At 42.5% G+C, this 20,963-nt stretch overlaps 1 protein-coding gene and 1 non-coding gene across 5 annotated transcripts; both read right to left on the bottom strand.

The window, feature by feature from the left end:
* Positions 1 to 1,128: 1,128 nt before the first annotated feature.
* On the bottom strand, positions 1,129 to 2,938 carry LOC106571137 (uncharacterized). The gene is made up of 3 exons (XR_014380596.1): positions 2,702 to 2,938; positions 2,411 to 2,542; positions 1,129 to 2,185 (listed from the first exon to the last, which is right to left on the bottom strand). It is a non-coding gene; the product is annotated as an uncharacterized LOC106571137 (transcript).
* Positions 2,939 to 4,658: 1,720 nt separating this feature from the next.
* LOC106571132 (uncharacterized) lies at positions 4,659 to 19,611 on the bottom strand. Of its 4 annotated transcripts, none has more exons than XM_082961653.1 (6): positions 19,378 to 19,611; positions 18,970 to 19,127; positions 18,687 to 18,794; positions 18,265 to 18,423; positions 17,791 to 17,935; positions 4,659 to 6,022 (listed from the first exon to the last, which is right to left on the bottom strand). In XM_082961653.1, the coding sequence occupies exons 1-6, from the start codon at positions 19,394 to 19,396 to the stop codon at positions 5,631 to 5,633; spliced, it is 981 nt and encodes a 326-aa protein (XP_082817779.1). In that variant the 5' UTR covers positions 19,397 to 19,611; the 3' UTR covers positions 4,659 to 5,630. The 4 variants fall into 4 exon arrangements, with proteins under 4 accessions (XP_082817779.1, XP_082817778.1, XP_045551535.1 ...); XM_082961652.1 differs by having other exon boundaries at positions 4,719 to 6,022; positions 17,786 to 17,935; positions 19,378 to 19,607; XM_045695579.2 differs by having other exon boundaries at positions 4,719 to 6,022; positions 17,786 to 17,938; positions 18,277 to 18,423; positions 19,378 to 19,607.
* Between the last annotated feature and the right edge of the window lie 1,352 nt (positions 19,612 to 20,963).

The raw sequence follows: 20,963 nt of genomic DNA, 5'->3' as shown, positions 1-20,963 counted from the left end.
ATTTGTTATAATTAATTGGTTATATATTTAAAAGATGATTGAATTGCTCCTAAACTGTAATGTTGTTAATGCATTATGCTTTTTGAAGAAATATTTATTTAATGTATAAATGAATAGTTTGTTTTACTTTGAAGTTTAAGTTTTGACCAATAAGGTCGCTTGTTAAGTTGTGGCCAATGGGAGTTGACCTGCTTAACGGGAGGCCTGGGAAAAAAGAGAGGGAAAAAGACGTTGATGAAAGGATGGACGTTTTACCTTAGGACGGTTGGTAAAGAAAAATTATAAAAGACGACAGAACTATTACAAAACCCATACTTACTAAGACATGAAGGGAAATACATGTTTTATTTTATAAAAGAGTTGTTATAATTTTGTTAAAACTTAGTAAAGACTGAAGCTACCGTCTCGTCGTGGAGGTATTTGCCAGCCTTGAGGTTAGCCTAGCATCGTGTGACACCGGGAGATAATTGCTTGGGAAGCTTAACGAGTTCGTGTTCCCATGGGGATATCGGTTACGGCTAAGGAGTACTGTCTGCATGGGTAGCTGTGCTTGCCTTGGACTTTGTGAGGAAACCTGCATGGAACTGCCATACTTCGCTGAGGGAATATCTACCAAGGAGTGAGTAACCACAACGTGAGGTGCTTCAGGATATTTTTGGGTGTCGTCATTTTTTTTTTTATAGCTCCAACGTGCGCCAACGGTTTATTTAAGCAAACTTGAAATAATTTGGACACGGGTTGTGCACGACTCATTGGGGATTATTTATTTTGATGTTGTGTTTGAAAATGTATTTGTGTTTGAAAATGTTTTAATACACATATGGAACGTTATGTATATTGCCTTGGTGGAGTCATTAATTGTTTCAATTTAATGTAATGCATGTGATGGTTTATCCTGATTCAATAACAGAAACCTATAATCATTTCATCTGAAGTTAATACCCTATTGTCATAATCCTAGATAGTTTACAATAGGAATTCTTATTGGAGATGTCCTTCTCACCTAACATCCCATGCTGCTGAGAAACTGAGTCATATTCGAGCCTGGTGAGAGGGTTACACAAGAAATACACGTGTTTCTCTATAACCAATGATTAAACAAATAAAACAACATTCTTGAGACATGGGTAGGTTGGATCCTTATATTTGCTTTATTTTCCAGAACAGAACAAAAAGCATTTTTTTAAATCAGGTTATGTGAACAAAACTGTTTTCTGTGAGGCTGCAGTATGCATGGTACATTCAGTTTCTGAGGCTCCTTGGTTACAAAAGCAGTAAAAAAAAAAGTTTAAAAAATCAACTAAACATATTGTCACGCCTGCTCCCGCTCTTCCCCCGAGCGCCAGGCTCCCCAGCACTTCACACTCCTGCCATCATCATTACTCACACCTGCCTTCCCCACGTCACGCGCATCAGCGATTACTGGACTCACCTAGACTCAATCACTTCTGTCATTACCTTCCCTATATCTGTCTGGTTCCCCGCTCTGTTCCCTGCTTCTGCATTGATTGTCATATGTCCATGTTTAACCGTGTGCTGACGCTGTCCTGTTACCTGTTTGTTCCTGATTAAGTGTTGACTCCCCGTACCTGCTTCTCATCGCTTGCGTCGGTCCTTACACATATGCTCTAGTACAGTGTGCTCAGGCAAACTGTAGTTAGTGCTGGATATGTTAGTGGGGGAATTCCTATGCATCTGTGACATCTGATAAACCAGTTACTGTATTGGTGATTAAGCATCTTTATAAATCATACATTTGTAAAACCTTCAGAATCCTGTTTGCATAAACGTTGGAGAAATGCACCTGCAGTATTTCCTGAAGGATGACGAACATCACGGTTTGATTATTGTACATACATTCCTACAAAACTTTACAATCATTATAGATACAACAAGCAAATGGTATGCTCTCCTCACATTGGAAAGAGCAGGACACCAGTGAATGTGCTCCTGTATCCATTGTCATAGATGCTGTTGTCACTCCAGAGGATAATGTTAACATGATCACCTTCATTTAACTGCAGTATTACACTATTTGACCCCATGCTGTCAACATTACCCTTTTCAATCACGGCAGCCATATTTTGGCCATTCTTCAACAGTGCCGCATTCACTTTTCCTGTAGTCCCAGAATTGCAAGTGAACGTGAAGTAGTAGACCCCTCTCACCGGTGCAGCAAAGACACCTGCAGTGCAGAGAGAGGAGATGCATGCAATAGATGCATTCATTTCAGCATCATACTCGTGATAAACATGAATTCCTTTTGGTTCAATTTATACAGAATAGTTGACTTGCATGTTTGATGTCCGAAGGTATATAAAAGTCACGGACAATCAAAGCCCTCAGAGCTCATATTACAATTCAAAATAAATTAAATTAGAAACAGTAATTATGCTGTAAAATAAACTACCTGTTCCAGAGTTGTAAGCTTGGCCAATGTTTGTGATAACATTTGTGAATATCAGGGTGGTGTCAATATTAAAGGGCCCTCTGTGTTGAGATGATGGGAAGAGTGATGCTGAGAAAGCCACCTTAGGTCTCTCTGTGAGGAAACAAGTGTAAATTATTTCAAGAACACACACACACAAACACCAAAACTGACTGAAATTAACTTTGGCTTTAGAAGTACCGGCCATTCGTGAAATTCACAATATTACAAAATGTAGCAAGAACATCATATCGTGCTCAGTCACTCACTCACCATTACCTGCCTTCTCCAGATTTTCCACTTTGGCAATAAGTTCTCTCAGCACAGTGTAGACGTCCGATTGGGAGCCGGTGGTGCCTGCCGCTTCACCGAGACTCTCCATCAGCTCTTTCATCCAGTCGCTTCCTACTTTGTCGTCAAAGTGTTGAGAGCTTTTGTTTCGAGTGTTTTTGGCCTGTGTCCCCACCCCCTGAGCAGCCATTGGACTCCTCACTGGTCATTACAAATATTTAACCATATTACGAGGAGGAAGTTAACCACAGGAAAAAAGTGTTTGTCCCTTCTCAAGTAAATAATTAATGGTTTTATCTGACAGATTGTAGATTAGATAGGCGACTGTGAACCAGATAAGATGTAAAACATTCTCAGATAATAAAAATAGGTTCCTCATCCTTGCATGACTCTTCCAAGGTTTAGATTGTTTACTCAAGGACTGATCAGTGAAAGACACTAAATGAAAATTGCCATGGTGCCCAGTCTCTTCCAACTTCTAGTATCTCCTTGGAGTGGACCCCAAGTGATGCAACTACCACTTCTTACTACATTTACTTAGCCAGGACGGTCCACTCAGTAACACTTGCCACTGTTCTCCCATTTAACCCTCATTTTTTAGCGATACCATGTTTATAGACATGCTGTTAGCATAGATTCTATCAGCATACAGTACACAACTAGGAGAAGCAACCAGAACAACGTCATGAGTCCCTAAGAGCATCGTGCCCCACTAGCAATGGTTTCGTTTGCACAGCAAGTGAAAAGATGCCAATACATACATGGATTCAGAGTAGGTCGACGAGGGCAAAGAGGATCAGGACACCTAGGTCTTTGCAATCAATTTTTAAATCATTGGGTGGGTTTTACGTAAGCCTGATAATATTGAGAGTGGACAGCGTTAGCAGCAGAGGCGTTTGTCCTCTTCAGGGCCCTAATCTCTGCAGGTGTCGAAGTGAAAACAAAATTACTTACAGGCATCATAATCCCAACGATGCCCGCAAACACAATACACACAAAGCCCCACACAAGCACACAGCTGCAGAGGAACTCCACCCCCACCAGCCAAGGTCTCAAGGGCTGTCCCTGCATGCCACTAGGGAACACTGAACCACAAAGGATTCAAAAAGGATGACGTGTGGCTATAGGGACCATACTTTCAGTGTTCTACATACCATGTGAGATTGGGACAACACAGAGCCCGGTTCAGTGATTGATGCCAATTTCTACAGATGTGAACAATTTACACTCACACTTGTGTCATGAAGACTAACCCAGAGAAGCCAAGTAGTTGTTTGATGTATATTTGTTAAGATGTTTGGGCCTATTCTAAGCATGGGGGTAAACAATAGCCAAAACAATTCAATGACACCCCAAAGTCAACATTGGCCAAAACAATTCAGAGGCAGGCTTATTCCATTTCCAAAAGACAAAGTCTCTTCAAGTTGTTAAGTGACTTTACACCTCATGAAGTACACCATGAAGTTATTAAAAGCCAGACAATGACCTGTCATAAAACAAATGGAATTGTGATTTAGAGACATTTGACCTTGATATAAAACATACCGACACTTTAGTCAATCATTTTGTAGTCCGCTTTCAACAGGCTTTTGGTTGAAGATTTAACACAAGGATTTGTCATCTTTACTACTCCCAAATATGGCGAGGCATTCCAACCCCATAGTAAAAATAGTCCCCCGCCAAACCATCCACACTGTATTGTCTGAGAACAAGCTTTTCTGGGAATTCATTTGCTTCCTCTCACCATTTAATTGCACGTCCTAATCTGTTGGTTTAATAACTACTCCAGATGCACACCGTGACTTGGGAAAGTTGTGAATAGCTTATGTAGGCTATTCTAAACTGTATTATGCACTTAGGTACTAGTCCCAATTGAATGTACTTATTAGGTTGCAATATACTGTATTTGCAGAGCTGGCAGACGGTCAGCCAAGTGGACATAGTGACAACGCAAAAAATCCCCCCCACTCGCTACGAGGGACAATGTTCAAGGTAGTTTGGTGTTCAAATAACTTAAATTGAAAAACATTAACCAGAGATAGCACATAAAGCAACTTGTCATTACAGTATCTGACAAATGTCTACACTACCCACCCACCCAGATCCATTAATGGTATAGTTCTCCCAATAACTTTGTTTCCTTACCCTGTAAGCAATCTATGGACAAGGTAAAACAGCAATCCATGCTTCGGTTTTTTCCCTGGGGATGTGTGAAAAATGCTAATATAGATACCATGACTTGGGATTTGTGTCAAACGCATCTAGTTACGCAGGCCCCTTTGATCTGGTCAAACGACATCAGAACAGCCACTATAATGAGGACCACTAAATTGCTTCCTCTATACAAATGAAAATGCCCCTTAAGAGGTTTCAATCAAAAATGGGTCACTGGCATATATAGTACCTAACATGACAGTCAGTAAACATCAGTTCTCCAGGTGAGTATTATTTTTGTCAAATGTTTAAAGAACCAAAAAGTGTATCAAATTGCACATCAGCTACGCAGACAAAAAAAATAACATTTACAACAGGGGAATTCAGGGAACACTTCATTACACAAACAGAACTGTGTCAGCGTACACACTAAGTTACGGTTTGGATACAAAACTCAGAGTAAAGACAACTTTTAGTCAAAGACCATGGCGGTCCATCTCCCCTGGGCATCATGCTAGAATAAGAAATTAGAGAAGTCAAGTACATTCAGACTGTTAACTTTATCTCTGTCAGAGAAAGTGTGAGGAAAGAGAAACAAAGCTTGTGGTTGCTCATTTTACAGATTGTTTATAAAGTACAGAAAATTGTAACATTAACAGTGAAAATATCAAGAAATAAAGTGCAATGCACAAATACAAACAGTGGTTAACTGAACAAGAAAATGAGAATTGTGTCATTGTCCAGCTAACGGGCCTTCTTACGCTGCTCCCTGCTGCTCTGTAGGTGAACTGCCAGGTCGTCCTGGTTGAGCAGTTCCATCTGCTCCTTGTTGCTCTGTAGGTGAACTGCCAGGTCGTCCTGGTCGAGTAGTTCCATCTGCTCCTTGTTGCTCTGTAGGTGAACTGCCAGGTCGTCCTGGTCGAGCAATTCCATCTGCTCCTTGTTGCTCTGTAGGTGAACTGCCAGGTCGTCCTGGTTGAGCAGTTCCATCTGCTCCTTGTTGCTCTGTAGGTGAACTGCCAGGTCGTCCTGGTGTTGGTCGAGCAGTTCCACAATCGAGTGGTTGCGTCTCTTCTTCCAGCGTAGGTACTCTCGCCTCTCTACGTCCGATGTGCTGCCACTGTGGTCTGTGCAGTAGTCTCCTGCATCCTGGGAGATGAAGAGAGATTACTTAGAAATAGGAGCCAGTTGAGGAACTCTGATGTTACGCTGTTATTTTGCTTCCAACGGTCTTGTGGCCTTTGTTAATAAGGTCAACAGCATCATGAACTTTACCAAGTACCAGTTTAGCCAAAAACCTGGTTGCCTCTGCCAGGAAGCTGACACTTGGCCGCAAGTGGCTCTACCAGCAAAACATCAAGCACACCAAAATATACAAAGAAATGGTTAAGACAAATCAACATTTTGCAATGGCTGTCTCAGTCTGCGGACTTGAACCCCATTGAAAACCTGTGGTTTGAATTGAGGAATTCCATAAGCGCAGACAAAGGATATCAAGGACCTGGAAAGCATCTGTGTGGAGGAATGATCTAAGATCACCCCCAATGTGTTCTGCAATTTCAAAACATTTTAGAAAAAGGCTCAGTCATTATCCTCACTTGTGGAGGGTGCTAGAGTATTGAAAACAGGGGTGCCAATCATTTTGACCCTCATCTTATTACTTGTTCAACAAAATCTGAGCAATTGTATCGGTCTAAAATATACTTTGATAATACATCTCAGCATTTGCATTACACAGTATTTTTTTTTTTTTAGCTCATCTTTGTCAAGAGTGCCAACAATTATGGACCTGACTATCAGTCAACAGCTAACTAGGTTTCCTCTTGACATTCAACTTTTAGCTACAAATCACAATATTTAAAATTGAAGGCAATGGAAGGACTAGTGAAGAATCTGCTTAGACTTGCTTTCTTTTTGGATAGCCAGCTAGCTAAGTTAACCGCGATAGCTAATATTAGCATGCTAGCTAACTGCTTCTAAAAACAGCCAGCAGACCAACTCTTACAAACAACAATTTGAAAAAGTAGTGACTGGCGAGAAAGCAAAATGCATATACAACTAAAACACCAGCTGTGGATTGGTTGGCTTGCTACATAGCGTGTGTGCAGTGTGCACTCCTGAGCCCATGTCTCTCCTAGGCTCCTTCTCCACCTGAGAATTTAAGTGGGGAAAAAAAAAGAAAACTGCTGGACAAATCACCTACGGGCCTGTGTAAGCCAAAAGGGATGATGTCATGTTCCAAGCATAAAAAAATAAGTGAGATGGGTGTTACCATGTGTTTTATATCATTTCTAAAAACCTGTTTTCACTTTGTCATTATGGGGTATGTGTGTAGATTGCGGAGGATTTCAATTTATTTAATCCATTTCAGAATAAGGCTGTAACGTAACAAAATGTGGAAAAAGGGAAGGGGTCTGAATACTTTCCGAATGCACTGTATGCTTTGGCCACAACTGTAAATAAAAGGACAAGTCAACAACTATTTGGGTAAGAGCAAAAAAATTATTTCTCTGGACTGTTTAACTACTGGTGTGACTGTGGCGTTTGAGCTGGGGGGGGGGGGGGGGGCACATACAGTGGTGAGGGACTGGTTGATTTCTGTGAAGGCACCAGAGCAGGTAAGCAGGGAAGTTGGGATAGGGTCTAGTGAGCAAGTGGTGAGCCTCATTGTCCTAACCAGCTTGTTACATCAGCTGCAGTAACTGTGGAGGAGAACCTTGACTCAGGGATCGAAGGAACTGGGTAGATCACCTACAGGGGCTGGAGAGGACAGGATGTTGTCGTTTCCAATATTGAAATTTGGAAGAAGCACAGGTATTGACGGCACCATTCTGAGGAGGCTGAGGTAGGTTGGAGAAGCTTGCTCACAGTAGAGAACAGCACCTGGGAGTTTGTATTTATTAGGGATCTAAGTCAGCAGCTACTCTTCCTGGGGTCCAGCAAAATTAAGGCAGTTATACATGTTAAAACATTACATTCACAGATTTCACAACATATTAAGTGTGCGCCTCTACCACATATCTTTAACACAAAATCCATGTCTACATGTGTGTATGGTGCGTTTGTATGCATGTGTCTGTGCTGCTTCACAGTCCCGCTGTTCCATAAGGTGTACTTTTGTATATCTACATTGTACTGTTGGCATGAGTTACTTGATGTGGTGGAATAGAGTTCCATGTAGTCATGGCTCTATGTAGTACTGTGCACCTCCCAGTCTGTTCTGGACTTGGGGACTGAAGAGACCTCTTGTGGCATGTCTTGTGGGGTATGCATGCATGCATGGCTGTCCGAGCTGTGTACCAGTAGTTCAAAACCGTCAGCTTGGTGCATTCAACATGTCAATACCGCTCACAAATACAAGAAGTGATGAAGTCAATCCCTCCTCCACTTTGAGCCAGAAGAGATTGACATGCATATTAATGTTAGCTCTGTGTTCACCACTGCCGTTGCTGATCAGTTGGGAGTAGTACAACACCCATTTGTAGTTTTGCTGATGTTGCTCAAACATCTGCACGTTTTCATATACTGTGTACAAAACATTAGGAACACCGTAATATTGAGTTGCACCCGCTTTTGTCCTATGAACAGCCTCAATTCGTCGAGGCATGGAGTGTACAATGTGTCAAAAGCATTCCACAGGGATGCTGGCCCATGTTGACTCCAATGCTTCCCACAGTTGTGTCAAGTTGGCTGGATGTCCATTCTTGTAACAAAGGAAACTGTTGAGCGTGAAAACGCCTTGAGGCATGGACTGTGTATGTGTGCCGTGCCTTTTGAACAGGGTATGGTAGTAGGTGCCAGGTGCACCGGTGTGTGTCAAGAACTGCAATGCTGCTGGATTTTTCCACACTCAGTTTCCCGTGTGTGTATCAAGAATGGTCCACCACCCAAAAGGACATCCAGCCAAATTGACAACTGTGGGAAGCATTTATTTACCTTTATTTAACCAGGTAGGCCAGTTGAGAACAAGTTCTCACTTACAACTGCGACCTGGCCAAGATAAAGCAAAGCAGTGCAACAAAAAAAAAACCAGTTACACACATGGGGTAAACAAACATACAGTCAATACAACAATAGAAAATCTGTATACAGTGTGTGCAAATGAAGTAAGGAGGACAGGCAATAAAATAGGCCATAGTGGCGAAGTAATTAATTTCAGCAATTAACACTGGAGTGAGATGTGCAAGTAGAAATACTGGTGTGCAAAAGAGCAGAAAAAATAAATAAGGGGATGAGGTAGGTAGTTGGATGGGCTATTTACATATGGGCTGTGTACAGCGATCGGTGAGCTGCTCCGACAGCCAATGCTTGAAGTTAGCGAGGGAGTTATAAGTCTCCAACTTCAGTGATTTTTGTAATTCGTTCCTGTCATTGGCAGCAGAGAACTGGAAGGAAATGCAGCCAAAGGAGGTGTTGGCATTAGGGATGACCATTGAAATATACCTGCTGGAGCACGTGCTATGGGTGGATGTTGCTATGGTGACCAGTGAGCTGAGAAGGCGGAGCTTTACCTAGCATAGACTTATAGATGACCTGGAGCCAGTGGGTTTGGCAGCGAATATATAGCGAGGACCAGCCAACGAGAGCATACAGGTAGCAATGGTGGGTAGTATATGGGGCCTTGATGACGAAACGGATGGCAGGCTGATAGACTGCATCCAATTTGCTTAGTGGAGTGTTTGAGGCTATTTTGTAAATGACATCGCCGAAGTCAAGGATCGGCAGGATAGTCAGTTTTACAAGGGTATGTTTGGCAGCATGAGTGAAGGAGGCTTTTTTTTTGCAAAATAGCAAGCCAATTCTAGATTTAATTTTGGATTGGAGATGTTTAATACGAGTCTGGAAGGAGAGTTTACAGTCTAGTCAGACACCTTCATATTTATAGTTGTCCACATATTCTAAGTCAGAACCGTCCAGAATGGTGCTAGGTGGGCGGGCAGCGATTGGTTGAAGAGCATGCACTTAGTTTTACTAGCATTTAAAAGCAGTTGGAGGACACGGAAGGAGTGTTGTATGACATTAAAGCTTGTTTGGAGGTTTGTTAGCACAGTGTCCAAAGAAGGGCCAGATGAATACAGAATGGTGTCGTCTGCATAGAGGTTGATTTAAAAAATAAAAATAAAAAAAAAAATAACAAAAAAAAACACACCTGCAGAAAGAGCGACGTCATTGATATATACAGAGAAGAGTCGGCCTGAGAATTGAACCCTGTGGCACCGCATAGACTGCCAAAAGTCCGGACAACAGGCCCTCCGATTTGACACACTGAACTCAGAAGTAGTTTGTGAACCAGGCGAGGCATTGGAGTCAACATGGGCCAGCCCTGTGGAACACTTGGCATCTTGTAGATTCCATGCCATAATGAATTGAGTCTGTTCCGAGGGCAAACCAGGGGTGCAACTCAACATTAGAAAGGTGTTCCTAATTTTTTGTAACATTCGTAACATGTATATTTCCACACCGAGTTTGGAATAATACTGTGACAATGATAATGCCCTTTTAGTGTAAGAGAGGTTTGACTTTCTGCCCGTTTTGGTGGGATGGAGTTTTGGCCTGTCTAGTCACCAGGCAGTAAATTATACTGAACAAAAATAGAAAAAAACTCAACATGTAAAGTGTTGGTCCCATGTTTCATGAGCGGAAATAAAAGATCCCAGAAATGTTCCATATGCACACATTTGTTAACATCCCTGTTAGTGATCATTTCTCATTTGCCAAGATAATCCATCCATCCAGCTGACAAGTGTGGCATATCAAGAAGCTGATTAACAGCATGATTACACAGGTGCACCTTGTGCTGGGGACAATAAAAGGTCACTACAAAATATGCAGTTGTGTCAACACAATGCCACAAATGTCTCAAGTTGAGGGAGTGTGCGCAATTGGCATGCTGACTGCAGGAATGTCCACCAGAGCTGTTGCCAGAAATTGTCCTGTTAATTTCTCTACCATAACCCACCTCTTAACGTCATTTTAGAGAATTTGGCAGTATATATCTATATTTAAAAAATGTCTTCATTGGACCTTTAAATAATTTACTAGGGTACTTTTGGAATTTCCCTGCGCCTTAAAGTTCAACCATACGTAAACTACCCTTGGGATCAATGAGCGTTTCACTTAGGGAGAAACTCTTGAAACACCAACACATCTCTATATTAAAATGGAAGATTTTTCCAGGTGTTCCATTTTCTAATCAAGGCTTCTTTCTTGGCAAGACCATTAGGTCTCTGAAGGCTCAGTTTACAGTGATCTACACGATGTGTGTTCTTTACGTGCTCCCTCTCCTTGCTCTGCTGACTGTGGGAAACTTGTGTAGGGATACACTCACCAGCAGACCAACATACAGTAAGTACAACTTATGGAGTGGGGCTAAGCCATGGTGGGGTACGTACATTTTACAAAAAAAATTAAGTAAGATTCTCCCCCCCCCCCCCCCCCCCCATTTCCAATTCGTAAACTGAATCTACCGTCAAAATGCATTTGACGTTGACTTTTGTGCTGATAGGCAGAATACAGCGTCAGCCCTCAGGCACAATGCTCCACAGACAACTAAAACGATAAAGTATTAAAAGGAAATGACAGACCAGACGTCTGTCACGTGCTCAGTGTGAACCTGCTTTCATCTGTGAAGAGCACAGGGCGCCAGTGGCGAATTTGCCAATCTTGGTGTTCTCTGGCAAATGCCAAACGTCCTGCACGGTGTTGGGCTGTAAGCACACCCCCCACCTGTGGACGTCGGGCCCTCATACCACCCTCATGGAGTCTGTTTCTGACCGTTTGAGCAGACACATGCACATTTGTGGCCTGCTGGAGGTCATTTTGCAGGGCTCTGGCAGTGCTCCTCCTTGCACAAAGGCGGAGGTAGCGGTCCTGCTGCTGGGTTGTTGGCCTCCTCCACGTCTCCTGATGTACTGGCCTGTCTCCTGGTAGCGCCCCCATGCTCTGGACACTATGCTGACAGACACAGCAAACCTTCTTGCAACAGCTCGCATTGATGTGCCATCCTGGATGAGCTGCACTACCTGAGCCACTTGTGTGGGTTGTAGACTCCGTCTCATGCTACCACCAGAGTGAAAGCACCGGCAGCATTCAAGTGACCAAAACATCAGCCAGGAAGCATAGAAACTGAGAAGTGGTCTGTGGTCACCACCTGCAGAACCACTCCTTTATTGGGGGTGTCTTGCTAATTGCCTATAATTTCCACCTGTTGTCTATTCCATTTGCACAACAGCATGTGAATTTTGTCAGTGTTGCTTCCTAAGTGGACAGTTTGATTTCACAGAAGTGTGATTGACTTGGAGTTACATTGTGTTGTTTAAGTGTTCCCTTTATTTTTTTTGAGCAGTTATATATATATATATATATATTTTTTTACTACCTCGATTTGGACATGGACTTTAATTCAATGAGTCGGAGGCAAAATAATTATTCCCGGACCAAATTCCCGACACTCTGCGTCGACTGCGCTAGCGAGGCGTCGTGCGGGCTACCTGAACAGACTACGTTGGCGAGTGGATAAACTGCCTCTACCCTCCATTCTATTGGCGCACATGCAATTACTGGAGAAAAACTGCATGAGCTTCAATACAATATCAGAAGTATGAATACAATATCGCAAGTATGCGCTAGCTTCTGGGCAAACCAAGTTAACAGTTGATACAATGTTTCAAGTTCAGTTTTCCCCCCCGTTCTGATTAGGCGATATTGATCTCTGGCTCCTTTAGTAATTTGTGCATCTTCAATTTTAAATCAGTGCTTAAACTATCTGACAAGCTCAGTAGCCTACATACAGTTGATTTTATTTAAACATGGGGTGTGTCACTATATGGAAGAAAAGAAAAAAAAAATAAAACATCATGTTTCATGGACAGCCCTAATGTACACATTTACCTCGTACTCCTGCACATCGACTCGGTACTGGTACCCTGTGCATCTAGCCAAGTTACCGTTGTGTATTGATAACTTGTTCCTTGTGTTATTTTTGTATTATTTCTCTACATTGTTGGGAAGGGTCTGTAAGTAAGCATTTCACTATTAGTCTACACCGGTTTACCAAGCATGTGAAAAATTATATTTGAGGGGTTAGTAATTTGGCAACAAGGACAAATATATCCTCTGAGGCCAACCATAAAATCCCACACATAGCCTGGGTCGTGTTCATTGGGCATCAAATGGAAGAAAACTGACTGAAACTGGGAGGGACTACCAGGGCTTGCCCAATAAGGAATGCCTATTTTTGATTTATGTTGTAAAGCATTTTAAAATGTTCTCTTTTGCTAGCCTTAATGAACACAACCCTAGTCACGGACGATTAACTAGGACCGTAAGCACTGTGGTCTAAGACAGGGGTATTCAAGCCTCTCCTTGGGTATCCCGAGCCGTTCAACATATTTTAACTATGCCACAGCTAGCACACATGATTCAACTTGACTACTGTAATCAAGCCCTTGAATAGGACATTCAAGTGACCTAGTTAAGGGCTACAAAAAAAAAAAAACGTCTCAGGGTCCCAGAGGACAGGTTTAAAAACCACTGGTCTAGGGCTCAGTGCCTGGGAGATAAGAGTTGGCGGCTGGGAAAGAGTAGATATTTCCAATTCTTATCCCTAAGGAAAGAGGGGTGGAGGGGATGTAACACAGGCAGGAAACAGCTGGTTAGTCTTCAGTAGGGCGTTCAGATAGAAACATAACGTAGAGCAGACAAGCCTTTGACATGTGGACAGAGGAATTGGTTTGGCTCTAGCTACAACATTCAGTTCTTTTCCCCCTGGGTGAACACTGCAGCCCTGATGTTTGGATAGCAAATCCCTTTCACTTCCCTCTTGTTACAGCTAAAAAGTGGTCATATTTCAGTTTAAAAAGGAGGACTTCAGGGAGAGAAAAGAAAACCAAAGAGAGCAGGGCTAGGGAGAAATCTGGAATGTGTCGAGATAAAAGCATGGAGGGAGAGAGATGAGAAATTTTGTTGCATGATGGGCTGCCCATCTCCTGAGATTTGGAGGGGGGTATTTTCCATTAGTGCTGGGGGACAGCATGAGGGACACTTAGGGCTGGGCGATATGGCCAGAATATCATATCACAACATTTAATAGTATGGCGGTATTTCATGTTTGTGAAGTTCTTAAATATTTTTTAAGAGTAGGGCAAGGACCCTAGGATGACATATGAAGTGGTTTTACTGGGTTCTCCACTCTGTTTTATACTCAACCAGACGAGAACAAAACTGACAGTGAATTAGTCCAATTTGTTGAACTTTTATTTATTTACTAAACATTCATACCAGTATGTGAATCCATACCGGTATATACACGATATTGCCCAGCCCTAGGGACAGTTGGCGGATTACCACTCTCGCTCCCAGGCCTCACCAGGCTCCCACAGCAACTAGTGCTTTCAATTTCCCTCTTCCTCCTGGGTCGCGGTGTGGGTGTGTGTGTGTGTGCGCAGTGTCCGTAGAGGCAGACAACGCCCCTGTTGCATAACCTGTAGAATAAAAAGGCAGACTTGGTGCCGTGCGCTTCCATGTGTGTGTCACACCTATCCCCTGGAAAAAGACTTCGATTGATCGTCACGACAGGGGTAGTGTCATTTGTTCCCAAGAAACACCAGAAGGCGTTTGTGCACATGCGAGCGTCAGTTAGTCACAATCCCCAGAGACTAGGGTGGCCCCGTCATACCCCATAATTCATCTCCATTAACAAGTCCCATTACTTTGTTTGTACAGATCCTCATGTTGAGAGCATAGCAGGAGGTATACAGTCTTGTGGCCTTAGAGCGTGCTTATGTTATGTTACTAGGCTGTGGGGGCAGAATGATGAATCAGGAATACAGACAAAACAGAATTCAAAAGATGTATTTAACTTAGTAGGGAATCAAATAAATGTTCTTGCCCAAGTTTGTCATAAGACATGACAGAGATTCCTATCCCCCCACCAAAAAAAGTAATTGTGTACAACATCCTAAGTGGTGGTGGTACAAAACTGTTTTATTAAGACAGCAAGTTCGAGGTAGTTTCTCGAGCCAATGTTAACTAACACAACGACTGGAAGACTTGGCAGCAGGTACCTTAGCTGTTAGAAGCGTTGGGCCAGCAACCGAAAGGTCGCTGGTTTTGAATCCCCGAGCCGACAAGGTGGAAAAATCTGCCGTTCTGCCCTTGAGCAAGGCAGTATACCCCCAGCAACAACTGCTCCCTGGGAGTTGATGACATGGATGTCGATTAAGGAAGTCTCCCGCACCTCTTCGATTCAGAGGGGTTGGGTTAAATGCAGAAGACACATTTCAGTTGAATGCAATTAGTTGCGCAATTGACTAGGTATCCCCTTTCCCCTATGGGTAGTTACAGCATGTGGTGTGCAGTGTGGGAATTTGCTTGATGTCAGTATACAAAGCAACACACCAATGAGAAAGCTCAGCACCTACCAAATGAAAACAGTTGGCCTTCGCTACAGAATGATTTGCTGTCCATCAAAGCCTGGCCCCTCCCTACAATCAACCTGTGATCATAGGCCTCAAGCCTAACATGAGACATCTCCCATTGACATCAATGCATGATTTAGCCTACACGTGGGTTTGGAATTAAATGCGCATATCTCAAGTTCGGAGTCGGGCCTCACAAAGATTTGCCCAAACATCAGAAGGTGGTAGATGGCACCAGCAACCTACAGGGCTGTATAACCGAGAGGCTTGTTCAGAACAACCCAACAGACCACAACACATACCAGGACACTGTTGAATCCATAAGCTTTAGCCTATGGATTCAACAGTATGCAATACATAGAATCATTATAAGATTTCCATCGACAACACTCTGAACTTGGCATGATATAGGCCCATTATAGTAACAGGGTATGTACTATAAAATTAAAGTGAACACTGCTAGGCCTAGTGTGACATGTATGGTCTACGCACATTTATACCCGTGTATATCAGTCGGCAGATTATGGCCAGCAGTGAATTCTGCGTCATGTCTTGACCGGTGGGTGTAATCAGGCCTAATTGTTATCGCTCAGGAAACTGAGAGAGACTTCAGTCTCAGTGGGGGAGACATGTGACGTAGCAGCTTAGATTTTTGTTTTGTGGAGAGGGCTCCACAGCTGCCCAACAGAACAAGAGGCACTAGTTGTTGGTCCATTTGACATTTAATAGCTTCTGATCATGCACTTTAATAAGTGAAAAGTAGAATTCAAGAAATAAAATAAACTTCATTAAAAAGCTGCTACATGGGTAAATTAACATATGACTAAAACATGGGTCAATACATACAGTAGAAGAGCCCTGGCCAAATTCAAACAAACAAGTAGGAGAAACCTGCTCAGTGTACAACAGCACACTCAAGTGGACAAGATAGGAACCACAGTCCAGGAACCACAGCACAGTGTACCAATGTCAAAATATTGAAAAGACAGGACAACTTAAATTCATCACCGCCAGGATGATTCATTCATCCTTCCTATATTGCATCATATTAAAAGTGAACAATGTGCACCATCAAACACTAGGCCTACTGTGTTAATCAAGGCATAGTAAACAAGGACGACCATTCGACAACACATTTTGCAATAAGATTATGGCGGTAACATGCCTCCACAGGGATCTATTCAACTAGTCCAACAACAATCCCCATGGGGAATAAATAGTAACACCGCTGCAGTTGAATAGAGGTCAGATTGACATCCATCCCTGAGCTTCCATTCCAGCCCAATTCCACTGTCACAGCCAGTTACTCAAGTTTCTAAAAGTGGGGCATTTATGTACTGTGGCCTTGTCTGGGCCGTGCTCAAAAAGGACCAAAAAAAGGGTAGAAAATGCTTCAAAACAGTAAAATGGGGACGTACTGTGATCTTGTCCAATAAGAAACACTAGTTTCCCCATTGCAAAACAATTTGCCACACTGTGCCATAATAAACACCATCCTGATGTGTGGTGGAGCGTTTTCTGGCACAAAATGGCTGCCATGGCATCATCCAGGTGGGTACATCACATTAGCGGTGGATGAGGAGAGTATTCCCCATACAATGTTAAGTGCCAAGAGCACCACTAGCTGCCTATAAATCCAATATCAAGTTCAAATTCTCAACAGGACTACACACAACTGATGTACAGTGGGTTCCACAGTAGTGTATACTACTGCTGGCCCTATGATATAGCTGTAGGCCCTATAGTAGCTTCCCATATAGTACACTACATGGCAGAGCACTAGCTCCTACCAGTTAGCATGGGATAGCGTGCTATGCAGTTCGGCCTAGTGGATGACATGCTGCTTTCATTTCACTTGGCAGCCTACAGGGCACTGTGCTCTGCCTGTGAGTGGTTTCTCAGCATTCCATGGGGATCAAAGACAGCTGTTATAGAAACACGAGTAGAAAATGGTCACGAGTCTGAAATATCAGTTAATAGTGTAAACCTTTTCTTGCGTAACATTTCCCAAGGGGGAAAAGGAAGCTAGGTCTATTGGATTGGGACACGACCCATGAAGCTCAATGGCAGGCGGGTTCAAGAGGGATATGACGTCAATATATATATTTTTTATTGTCATATATACCAGAGATGCTGTGAAAAATCACTTCAGTTTGAGCGCTGCACTGAAAGCTGACGAACATGTTCATGTTTTAGCAGACAGGGCCGCATGAAAAGGTTTTACGTCGCATTCATCTACATTTCCAGAGACACATTAGAAGAAGCGCTAAGCTTCACAAACACTCAAAACGACAAACATTGACGTCAACCTCACATTAGTCAATAGACAGCCTCTTTTTCAAGGGTAATTTCCTACTCATGAGAGCGGGGATGGACCTTCCTTGTCAATATTTTATTGCCTGTATGTTTCTTGAGCAACACCAAAAATCACTCATTTAACGCTTAAACCCTTGTCAATGACAGCAGAGTCCATGTCATAGTGGACAGAACTTACCTCACCGTTGTCTATAGTGCAGATTATCAGCTGCCTTTCCTCCAAAATGTTTTTCTCCTCCCCACATCTCTTTTCCAGGCGGTCCTCCAACCTCCGTGATTTGGCCTGCCTTCTGCCTCCATTAGACCGTCTTGCCACCAAACGGGAGTCCTTCTCCATATGACACATAGGAGAGGGGATATTAGATGGTAAAAAGCATTATTAATTTTCAGAGGGAAAACTATGTCACCAGCAATGTCACCCCATCAACAGAGATTATGGGAAGAGCAATGTTGATACTGTAACTACAAGTTATCCCGTATTATTATCAGCAGGGGTGGGGGTGCGATCAACTGGATGAATCCAGGTCAACTTTGGGAATCTTTCAATCCATTTCAATTAATTTCATGACTCAGGTTACTGCTTTCTTATGTTTCCTTGCAGTCGAGTAGCAAGTGAGAAGTGCAATGTCTCCCCCAAGTGGGCTGCACAGGAAACACCTGGGTTGGCACCTGGTTCATTACGGTGATGGTGAGGCTCTCCCACTGGTCCGACACGTCAGTGGTAGGAGCTGAATAACTGGTTTTGACCAGTTTGGTGCTTTTGGGCAGCAGGGCTGCCCCCCTAAGCTCAGCCCTTCTCCTGTCCTCCTCAACTTCCTATGAAGAATGAGACATGTCATGTGACTTAGGTGAGGTGACTATATCTGAGGCCTCAATACAGCCAAAGACATGAGGAAAATGTAAAGGTAACCAATTCAGTGACCATTTGCATCCTGCTTTGTAGGTAACATGATGAAAGGCTTCAGTTTCAAATTCCTTAACTAAACCTTTTCAAAATAGTAGCATATCGATGTATAGGGTTTACCTTTGTATGATATCAGTTTCAGTCTGGGCGCTGCACTAGCTACTGATACACTTACATTGAACCGTTTCAGCAAAGCGTCATTTCGCCTCCTCATCTCCTCAATCCTCCTTTCCAGTTCCATGGCTGCATTGGCTGGGCCTACAACCTCTGTCTCTGCAGAACACTAGCAAGGGGAAAGCGATGGGTTTATTAACAAGTATAGCATCTTAGAAAAATGTACGTAAGGCAAAGCAATTTGAATGAGAGATACACCACCATCGGCCTTTAGTGCCATTCTCCTGAGCAGGTAACCTGGCGAGTTTGCTAGAACACCGGCAATAACTAAATCAAAGCCTTGCCTTCACAATGTCTTCTTCTGAAGATTCCTCAGATGATTCTGAAGAATCTAGTTCCAGTATAATGCTGCATTCAGGGTCGTGCATGACCACATTATCATTGTCATGGGGACTCTGGCATTGGCAAGACTCTTGCATCTGACCCGACCTGCGTCTGTCACCTGCAGACCATCAACAAGTTTGCAAAACATGGTGTAAAAGGTTGGATAATTGTGTGACTACAGGATTTCGTTTGAAACTGAAATATTGAGTAACTTAGTGTGCACCGCTAAATAGCTTACTAAAGCCAGTTTAGCCAACACAAGCAAGCATAGAACTAGGGTGTGAAATTGAATGAGTAAACTCACTATCTAGCCATAACTGTTTGTAGCAACTACATTACCTAACTACCTACATTTACTTGTAACTTACCTTCAATACTTTGGGCCATGGCGAATTTGTAAACAAAAACACTTTGGCGCGCGCACACTTTCTCCGCCTTTTTGCTAGCTACTAACCACCGATAGCAACGGGGGGCAGCATTTCCGTCAGAGCACCAGGTACAAACAAGCAACTACCAGTAATCAATTATCTAGTCAACATGGCCACCTGGCCAACAGGCTGCATTTAGACAGGCAGCCCAATTCTAATCTTTTTTCCCACTAATTGGTATTTTAGCCAATCAGATCAGTTCTCAATTTTTTTGTTGTTGATGCGATTGGCTAGATGGGATACAGTTTGTGAAAGGCCGCATTTACACAAGCAGCCTAATTCTGATCTTTTGCCCAATTATTGGCATTAGAGCTGATCTAATTGTTCAAAAGACCAATTAGTGGTAAAAAAAAGAAAAAAATGATCCAAATGTATCTGTCTGTGTAAACGCAGCCAAAGTTGCATGTTGGGGGAGAATTTGAGCATTTTTGCTAACCTTTCCTAACCTTAACCTAATTATCCTAACCCTCTGCGTAAGTTCTCCAACCTGCTACGAAAAGTCACTTTTGACCGTAGTTGTATACCACCTAGTCAAATCTAACATAGTAGGCCAAGCCTTCTCTAGCTACCTACCTGCATGGTGATAGATGAAATAAGTTTGCAAAACACCACACTTGGTTGGTGAGCATCTTTATTATCAATGTTGTTTATTTAATTTTTCATTTCATGCAATCAATTGCTGAATCATGACCATCAACTATTGTTTATCCTAAAAATGTCTCATATCGACAGTGTAGTTACAGCAAAACCACTCATCATATACAATTTACAATGCAATTGAACATGGCTCTATGGTTGCATTTACATAGGCAACCCAATTCTGATCTATGCCCAATTATTGGCAAAAGAGCTGATTTGATTGGTCAAGAGACCAATTATAGGGTGAAAAGATTTGGCGGCATGTGTAAATGCACCCTTTGTTTTCTGCCCTGTGTGTGGATTAGAGAACAAATCAGTGCTCCCTCCGATATATATATCTTGGATTGTTGTCAGGTGCAGACCATAGGAGCTAGTCCTAGTTTGGCTGTGTGTAGTTAAAGCAAAATCACTCATCATATTCGATTTGCAATGCAAATGAACATAGCTCTATGGCTGTGTTTACACAGGTGACCCAATTCTGGTCTTTTGCCCAATTATTGGCAAAAGATCTGATTTGTCAAAATATAAAATCTGAATTAGTCTTCCTGTGTAAACAGCCTTTGTATATTTTTCCTTCATGAAATATAAAATACTACAACCCTTGCAATCCTTACAATCTCTCCCAAGTGGGTTAACTCTATAAAAGCCTCACTTGAGGTGACATGAGTTACCAGATTGTATGCATACCAACACATTTTCGTACCCATTTTGCATTACTTTAACGGTTCTAAAAAGCAATAACAAATTTCAATTGCAGCAGTAAAAACACAGAAATTACGAATTACTTATACTTTTGTTTAACACCGGTTTGGTTTTCAAACTCATCTCACTCTAATATACTTATGAAAGAAAACCATTTTTCCCCCTCACAACCATGTTATTTTCTT

The sequence above is a fragment of the Salmo salar genome, chromosome 15, assembly GCF_965601325.2.
Source record: "Salmo salar chromosome 15, fSalSal1, whole genome shotgun sequence".
NCBI classification, from domain to species: domain Eukaryota; kingdom Metazoa; phylum Chordata; class Actinopteri; order Salmoniformes; family Salmonidae; genus Salmo; species Salmo salar.
The sequence above is the reverse complement of the archived record's forward strand: the minus strand, read 5'-3'. Positions and strand labels throughout refer to the sequence as shown.

What these genes read in the sequence shown, in the direction of transcription:
- LOC106571132 (XM_082961652.1), bottom strand. An exon ending in TGAACCAGGTGCCAACCCAG is followed by an intron (nt 17,936 to 18,264) that starts GTGTTTCCTGTG and finishes CATATGGAGAAG; the next exon opens with GACTCCCGTTTGGTGGCAAG. An exon ending in GCACTATAGACAACGGTGAG is followed by an intron (nt 6,023 to 17,785) that starts GTAAGTTCTGTC and finishes TTCATCTCCCAG; the next exon opens with GATGCAGGAGACTACTGCAC.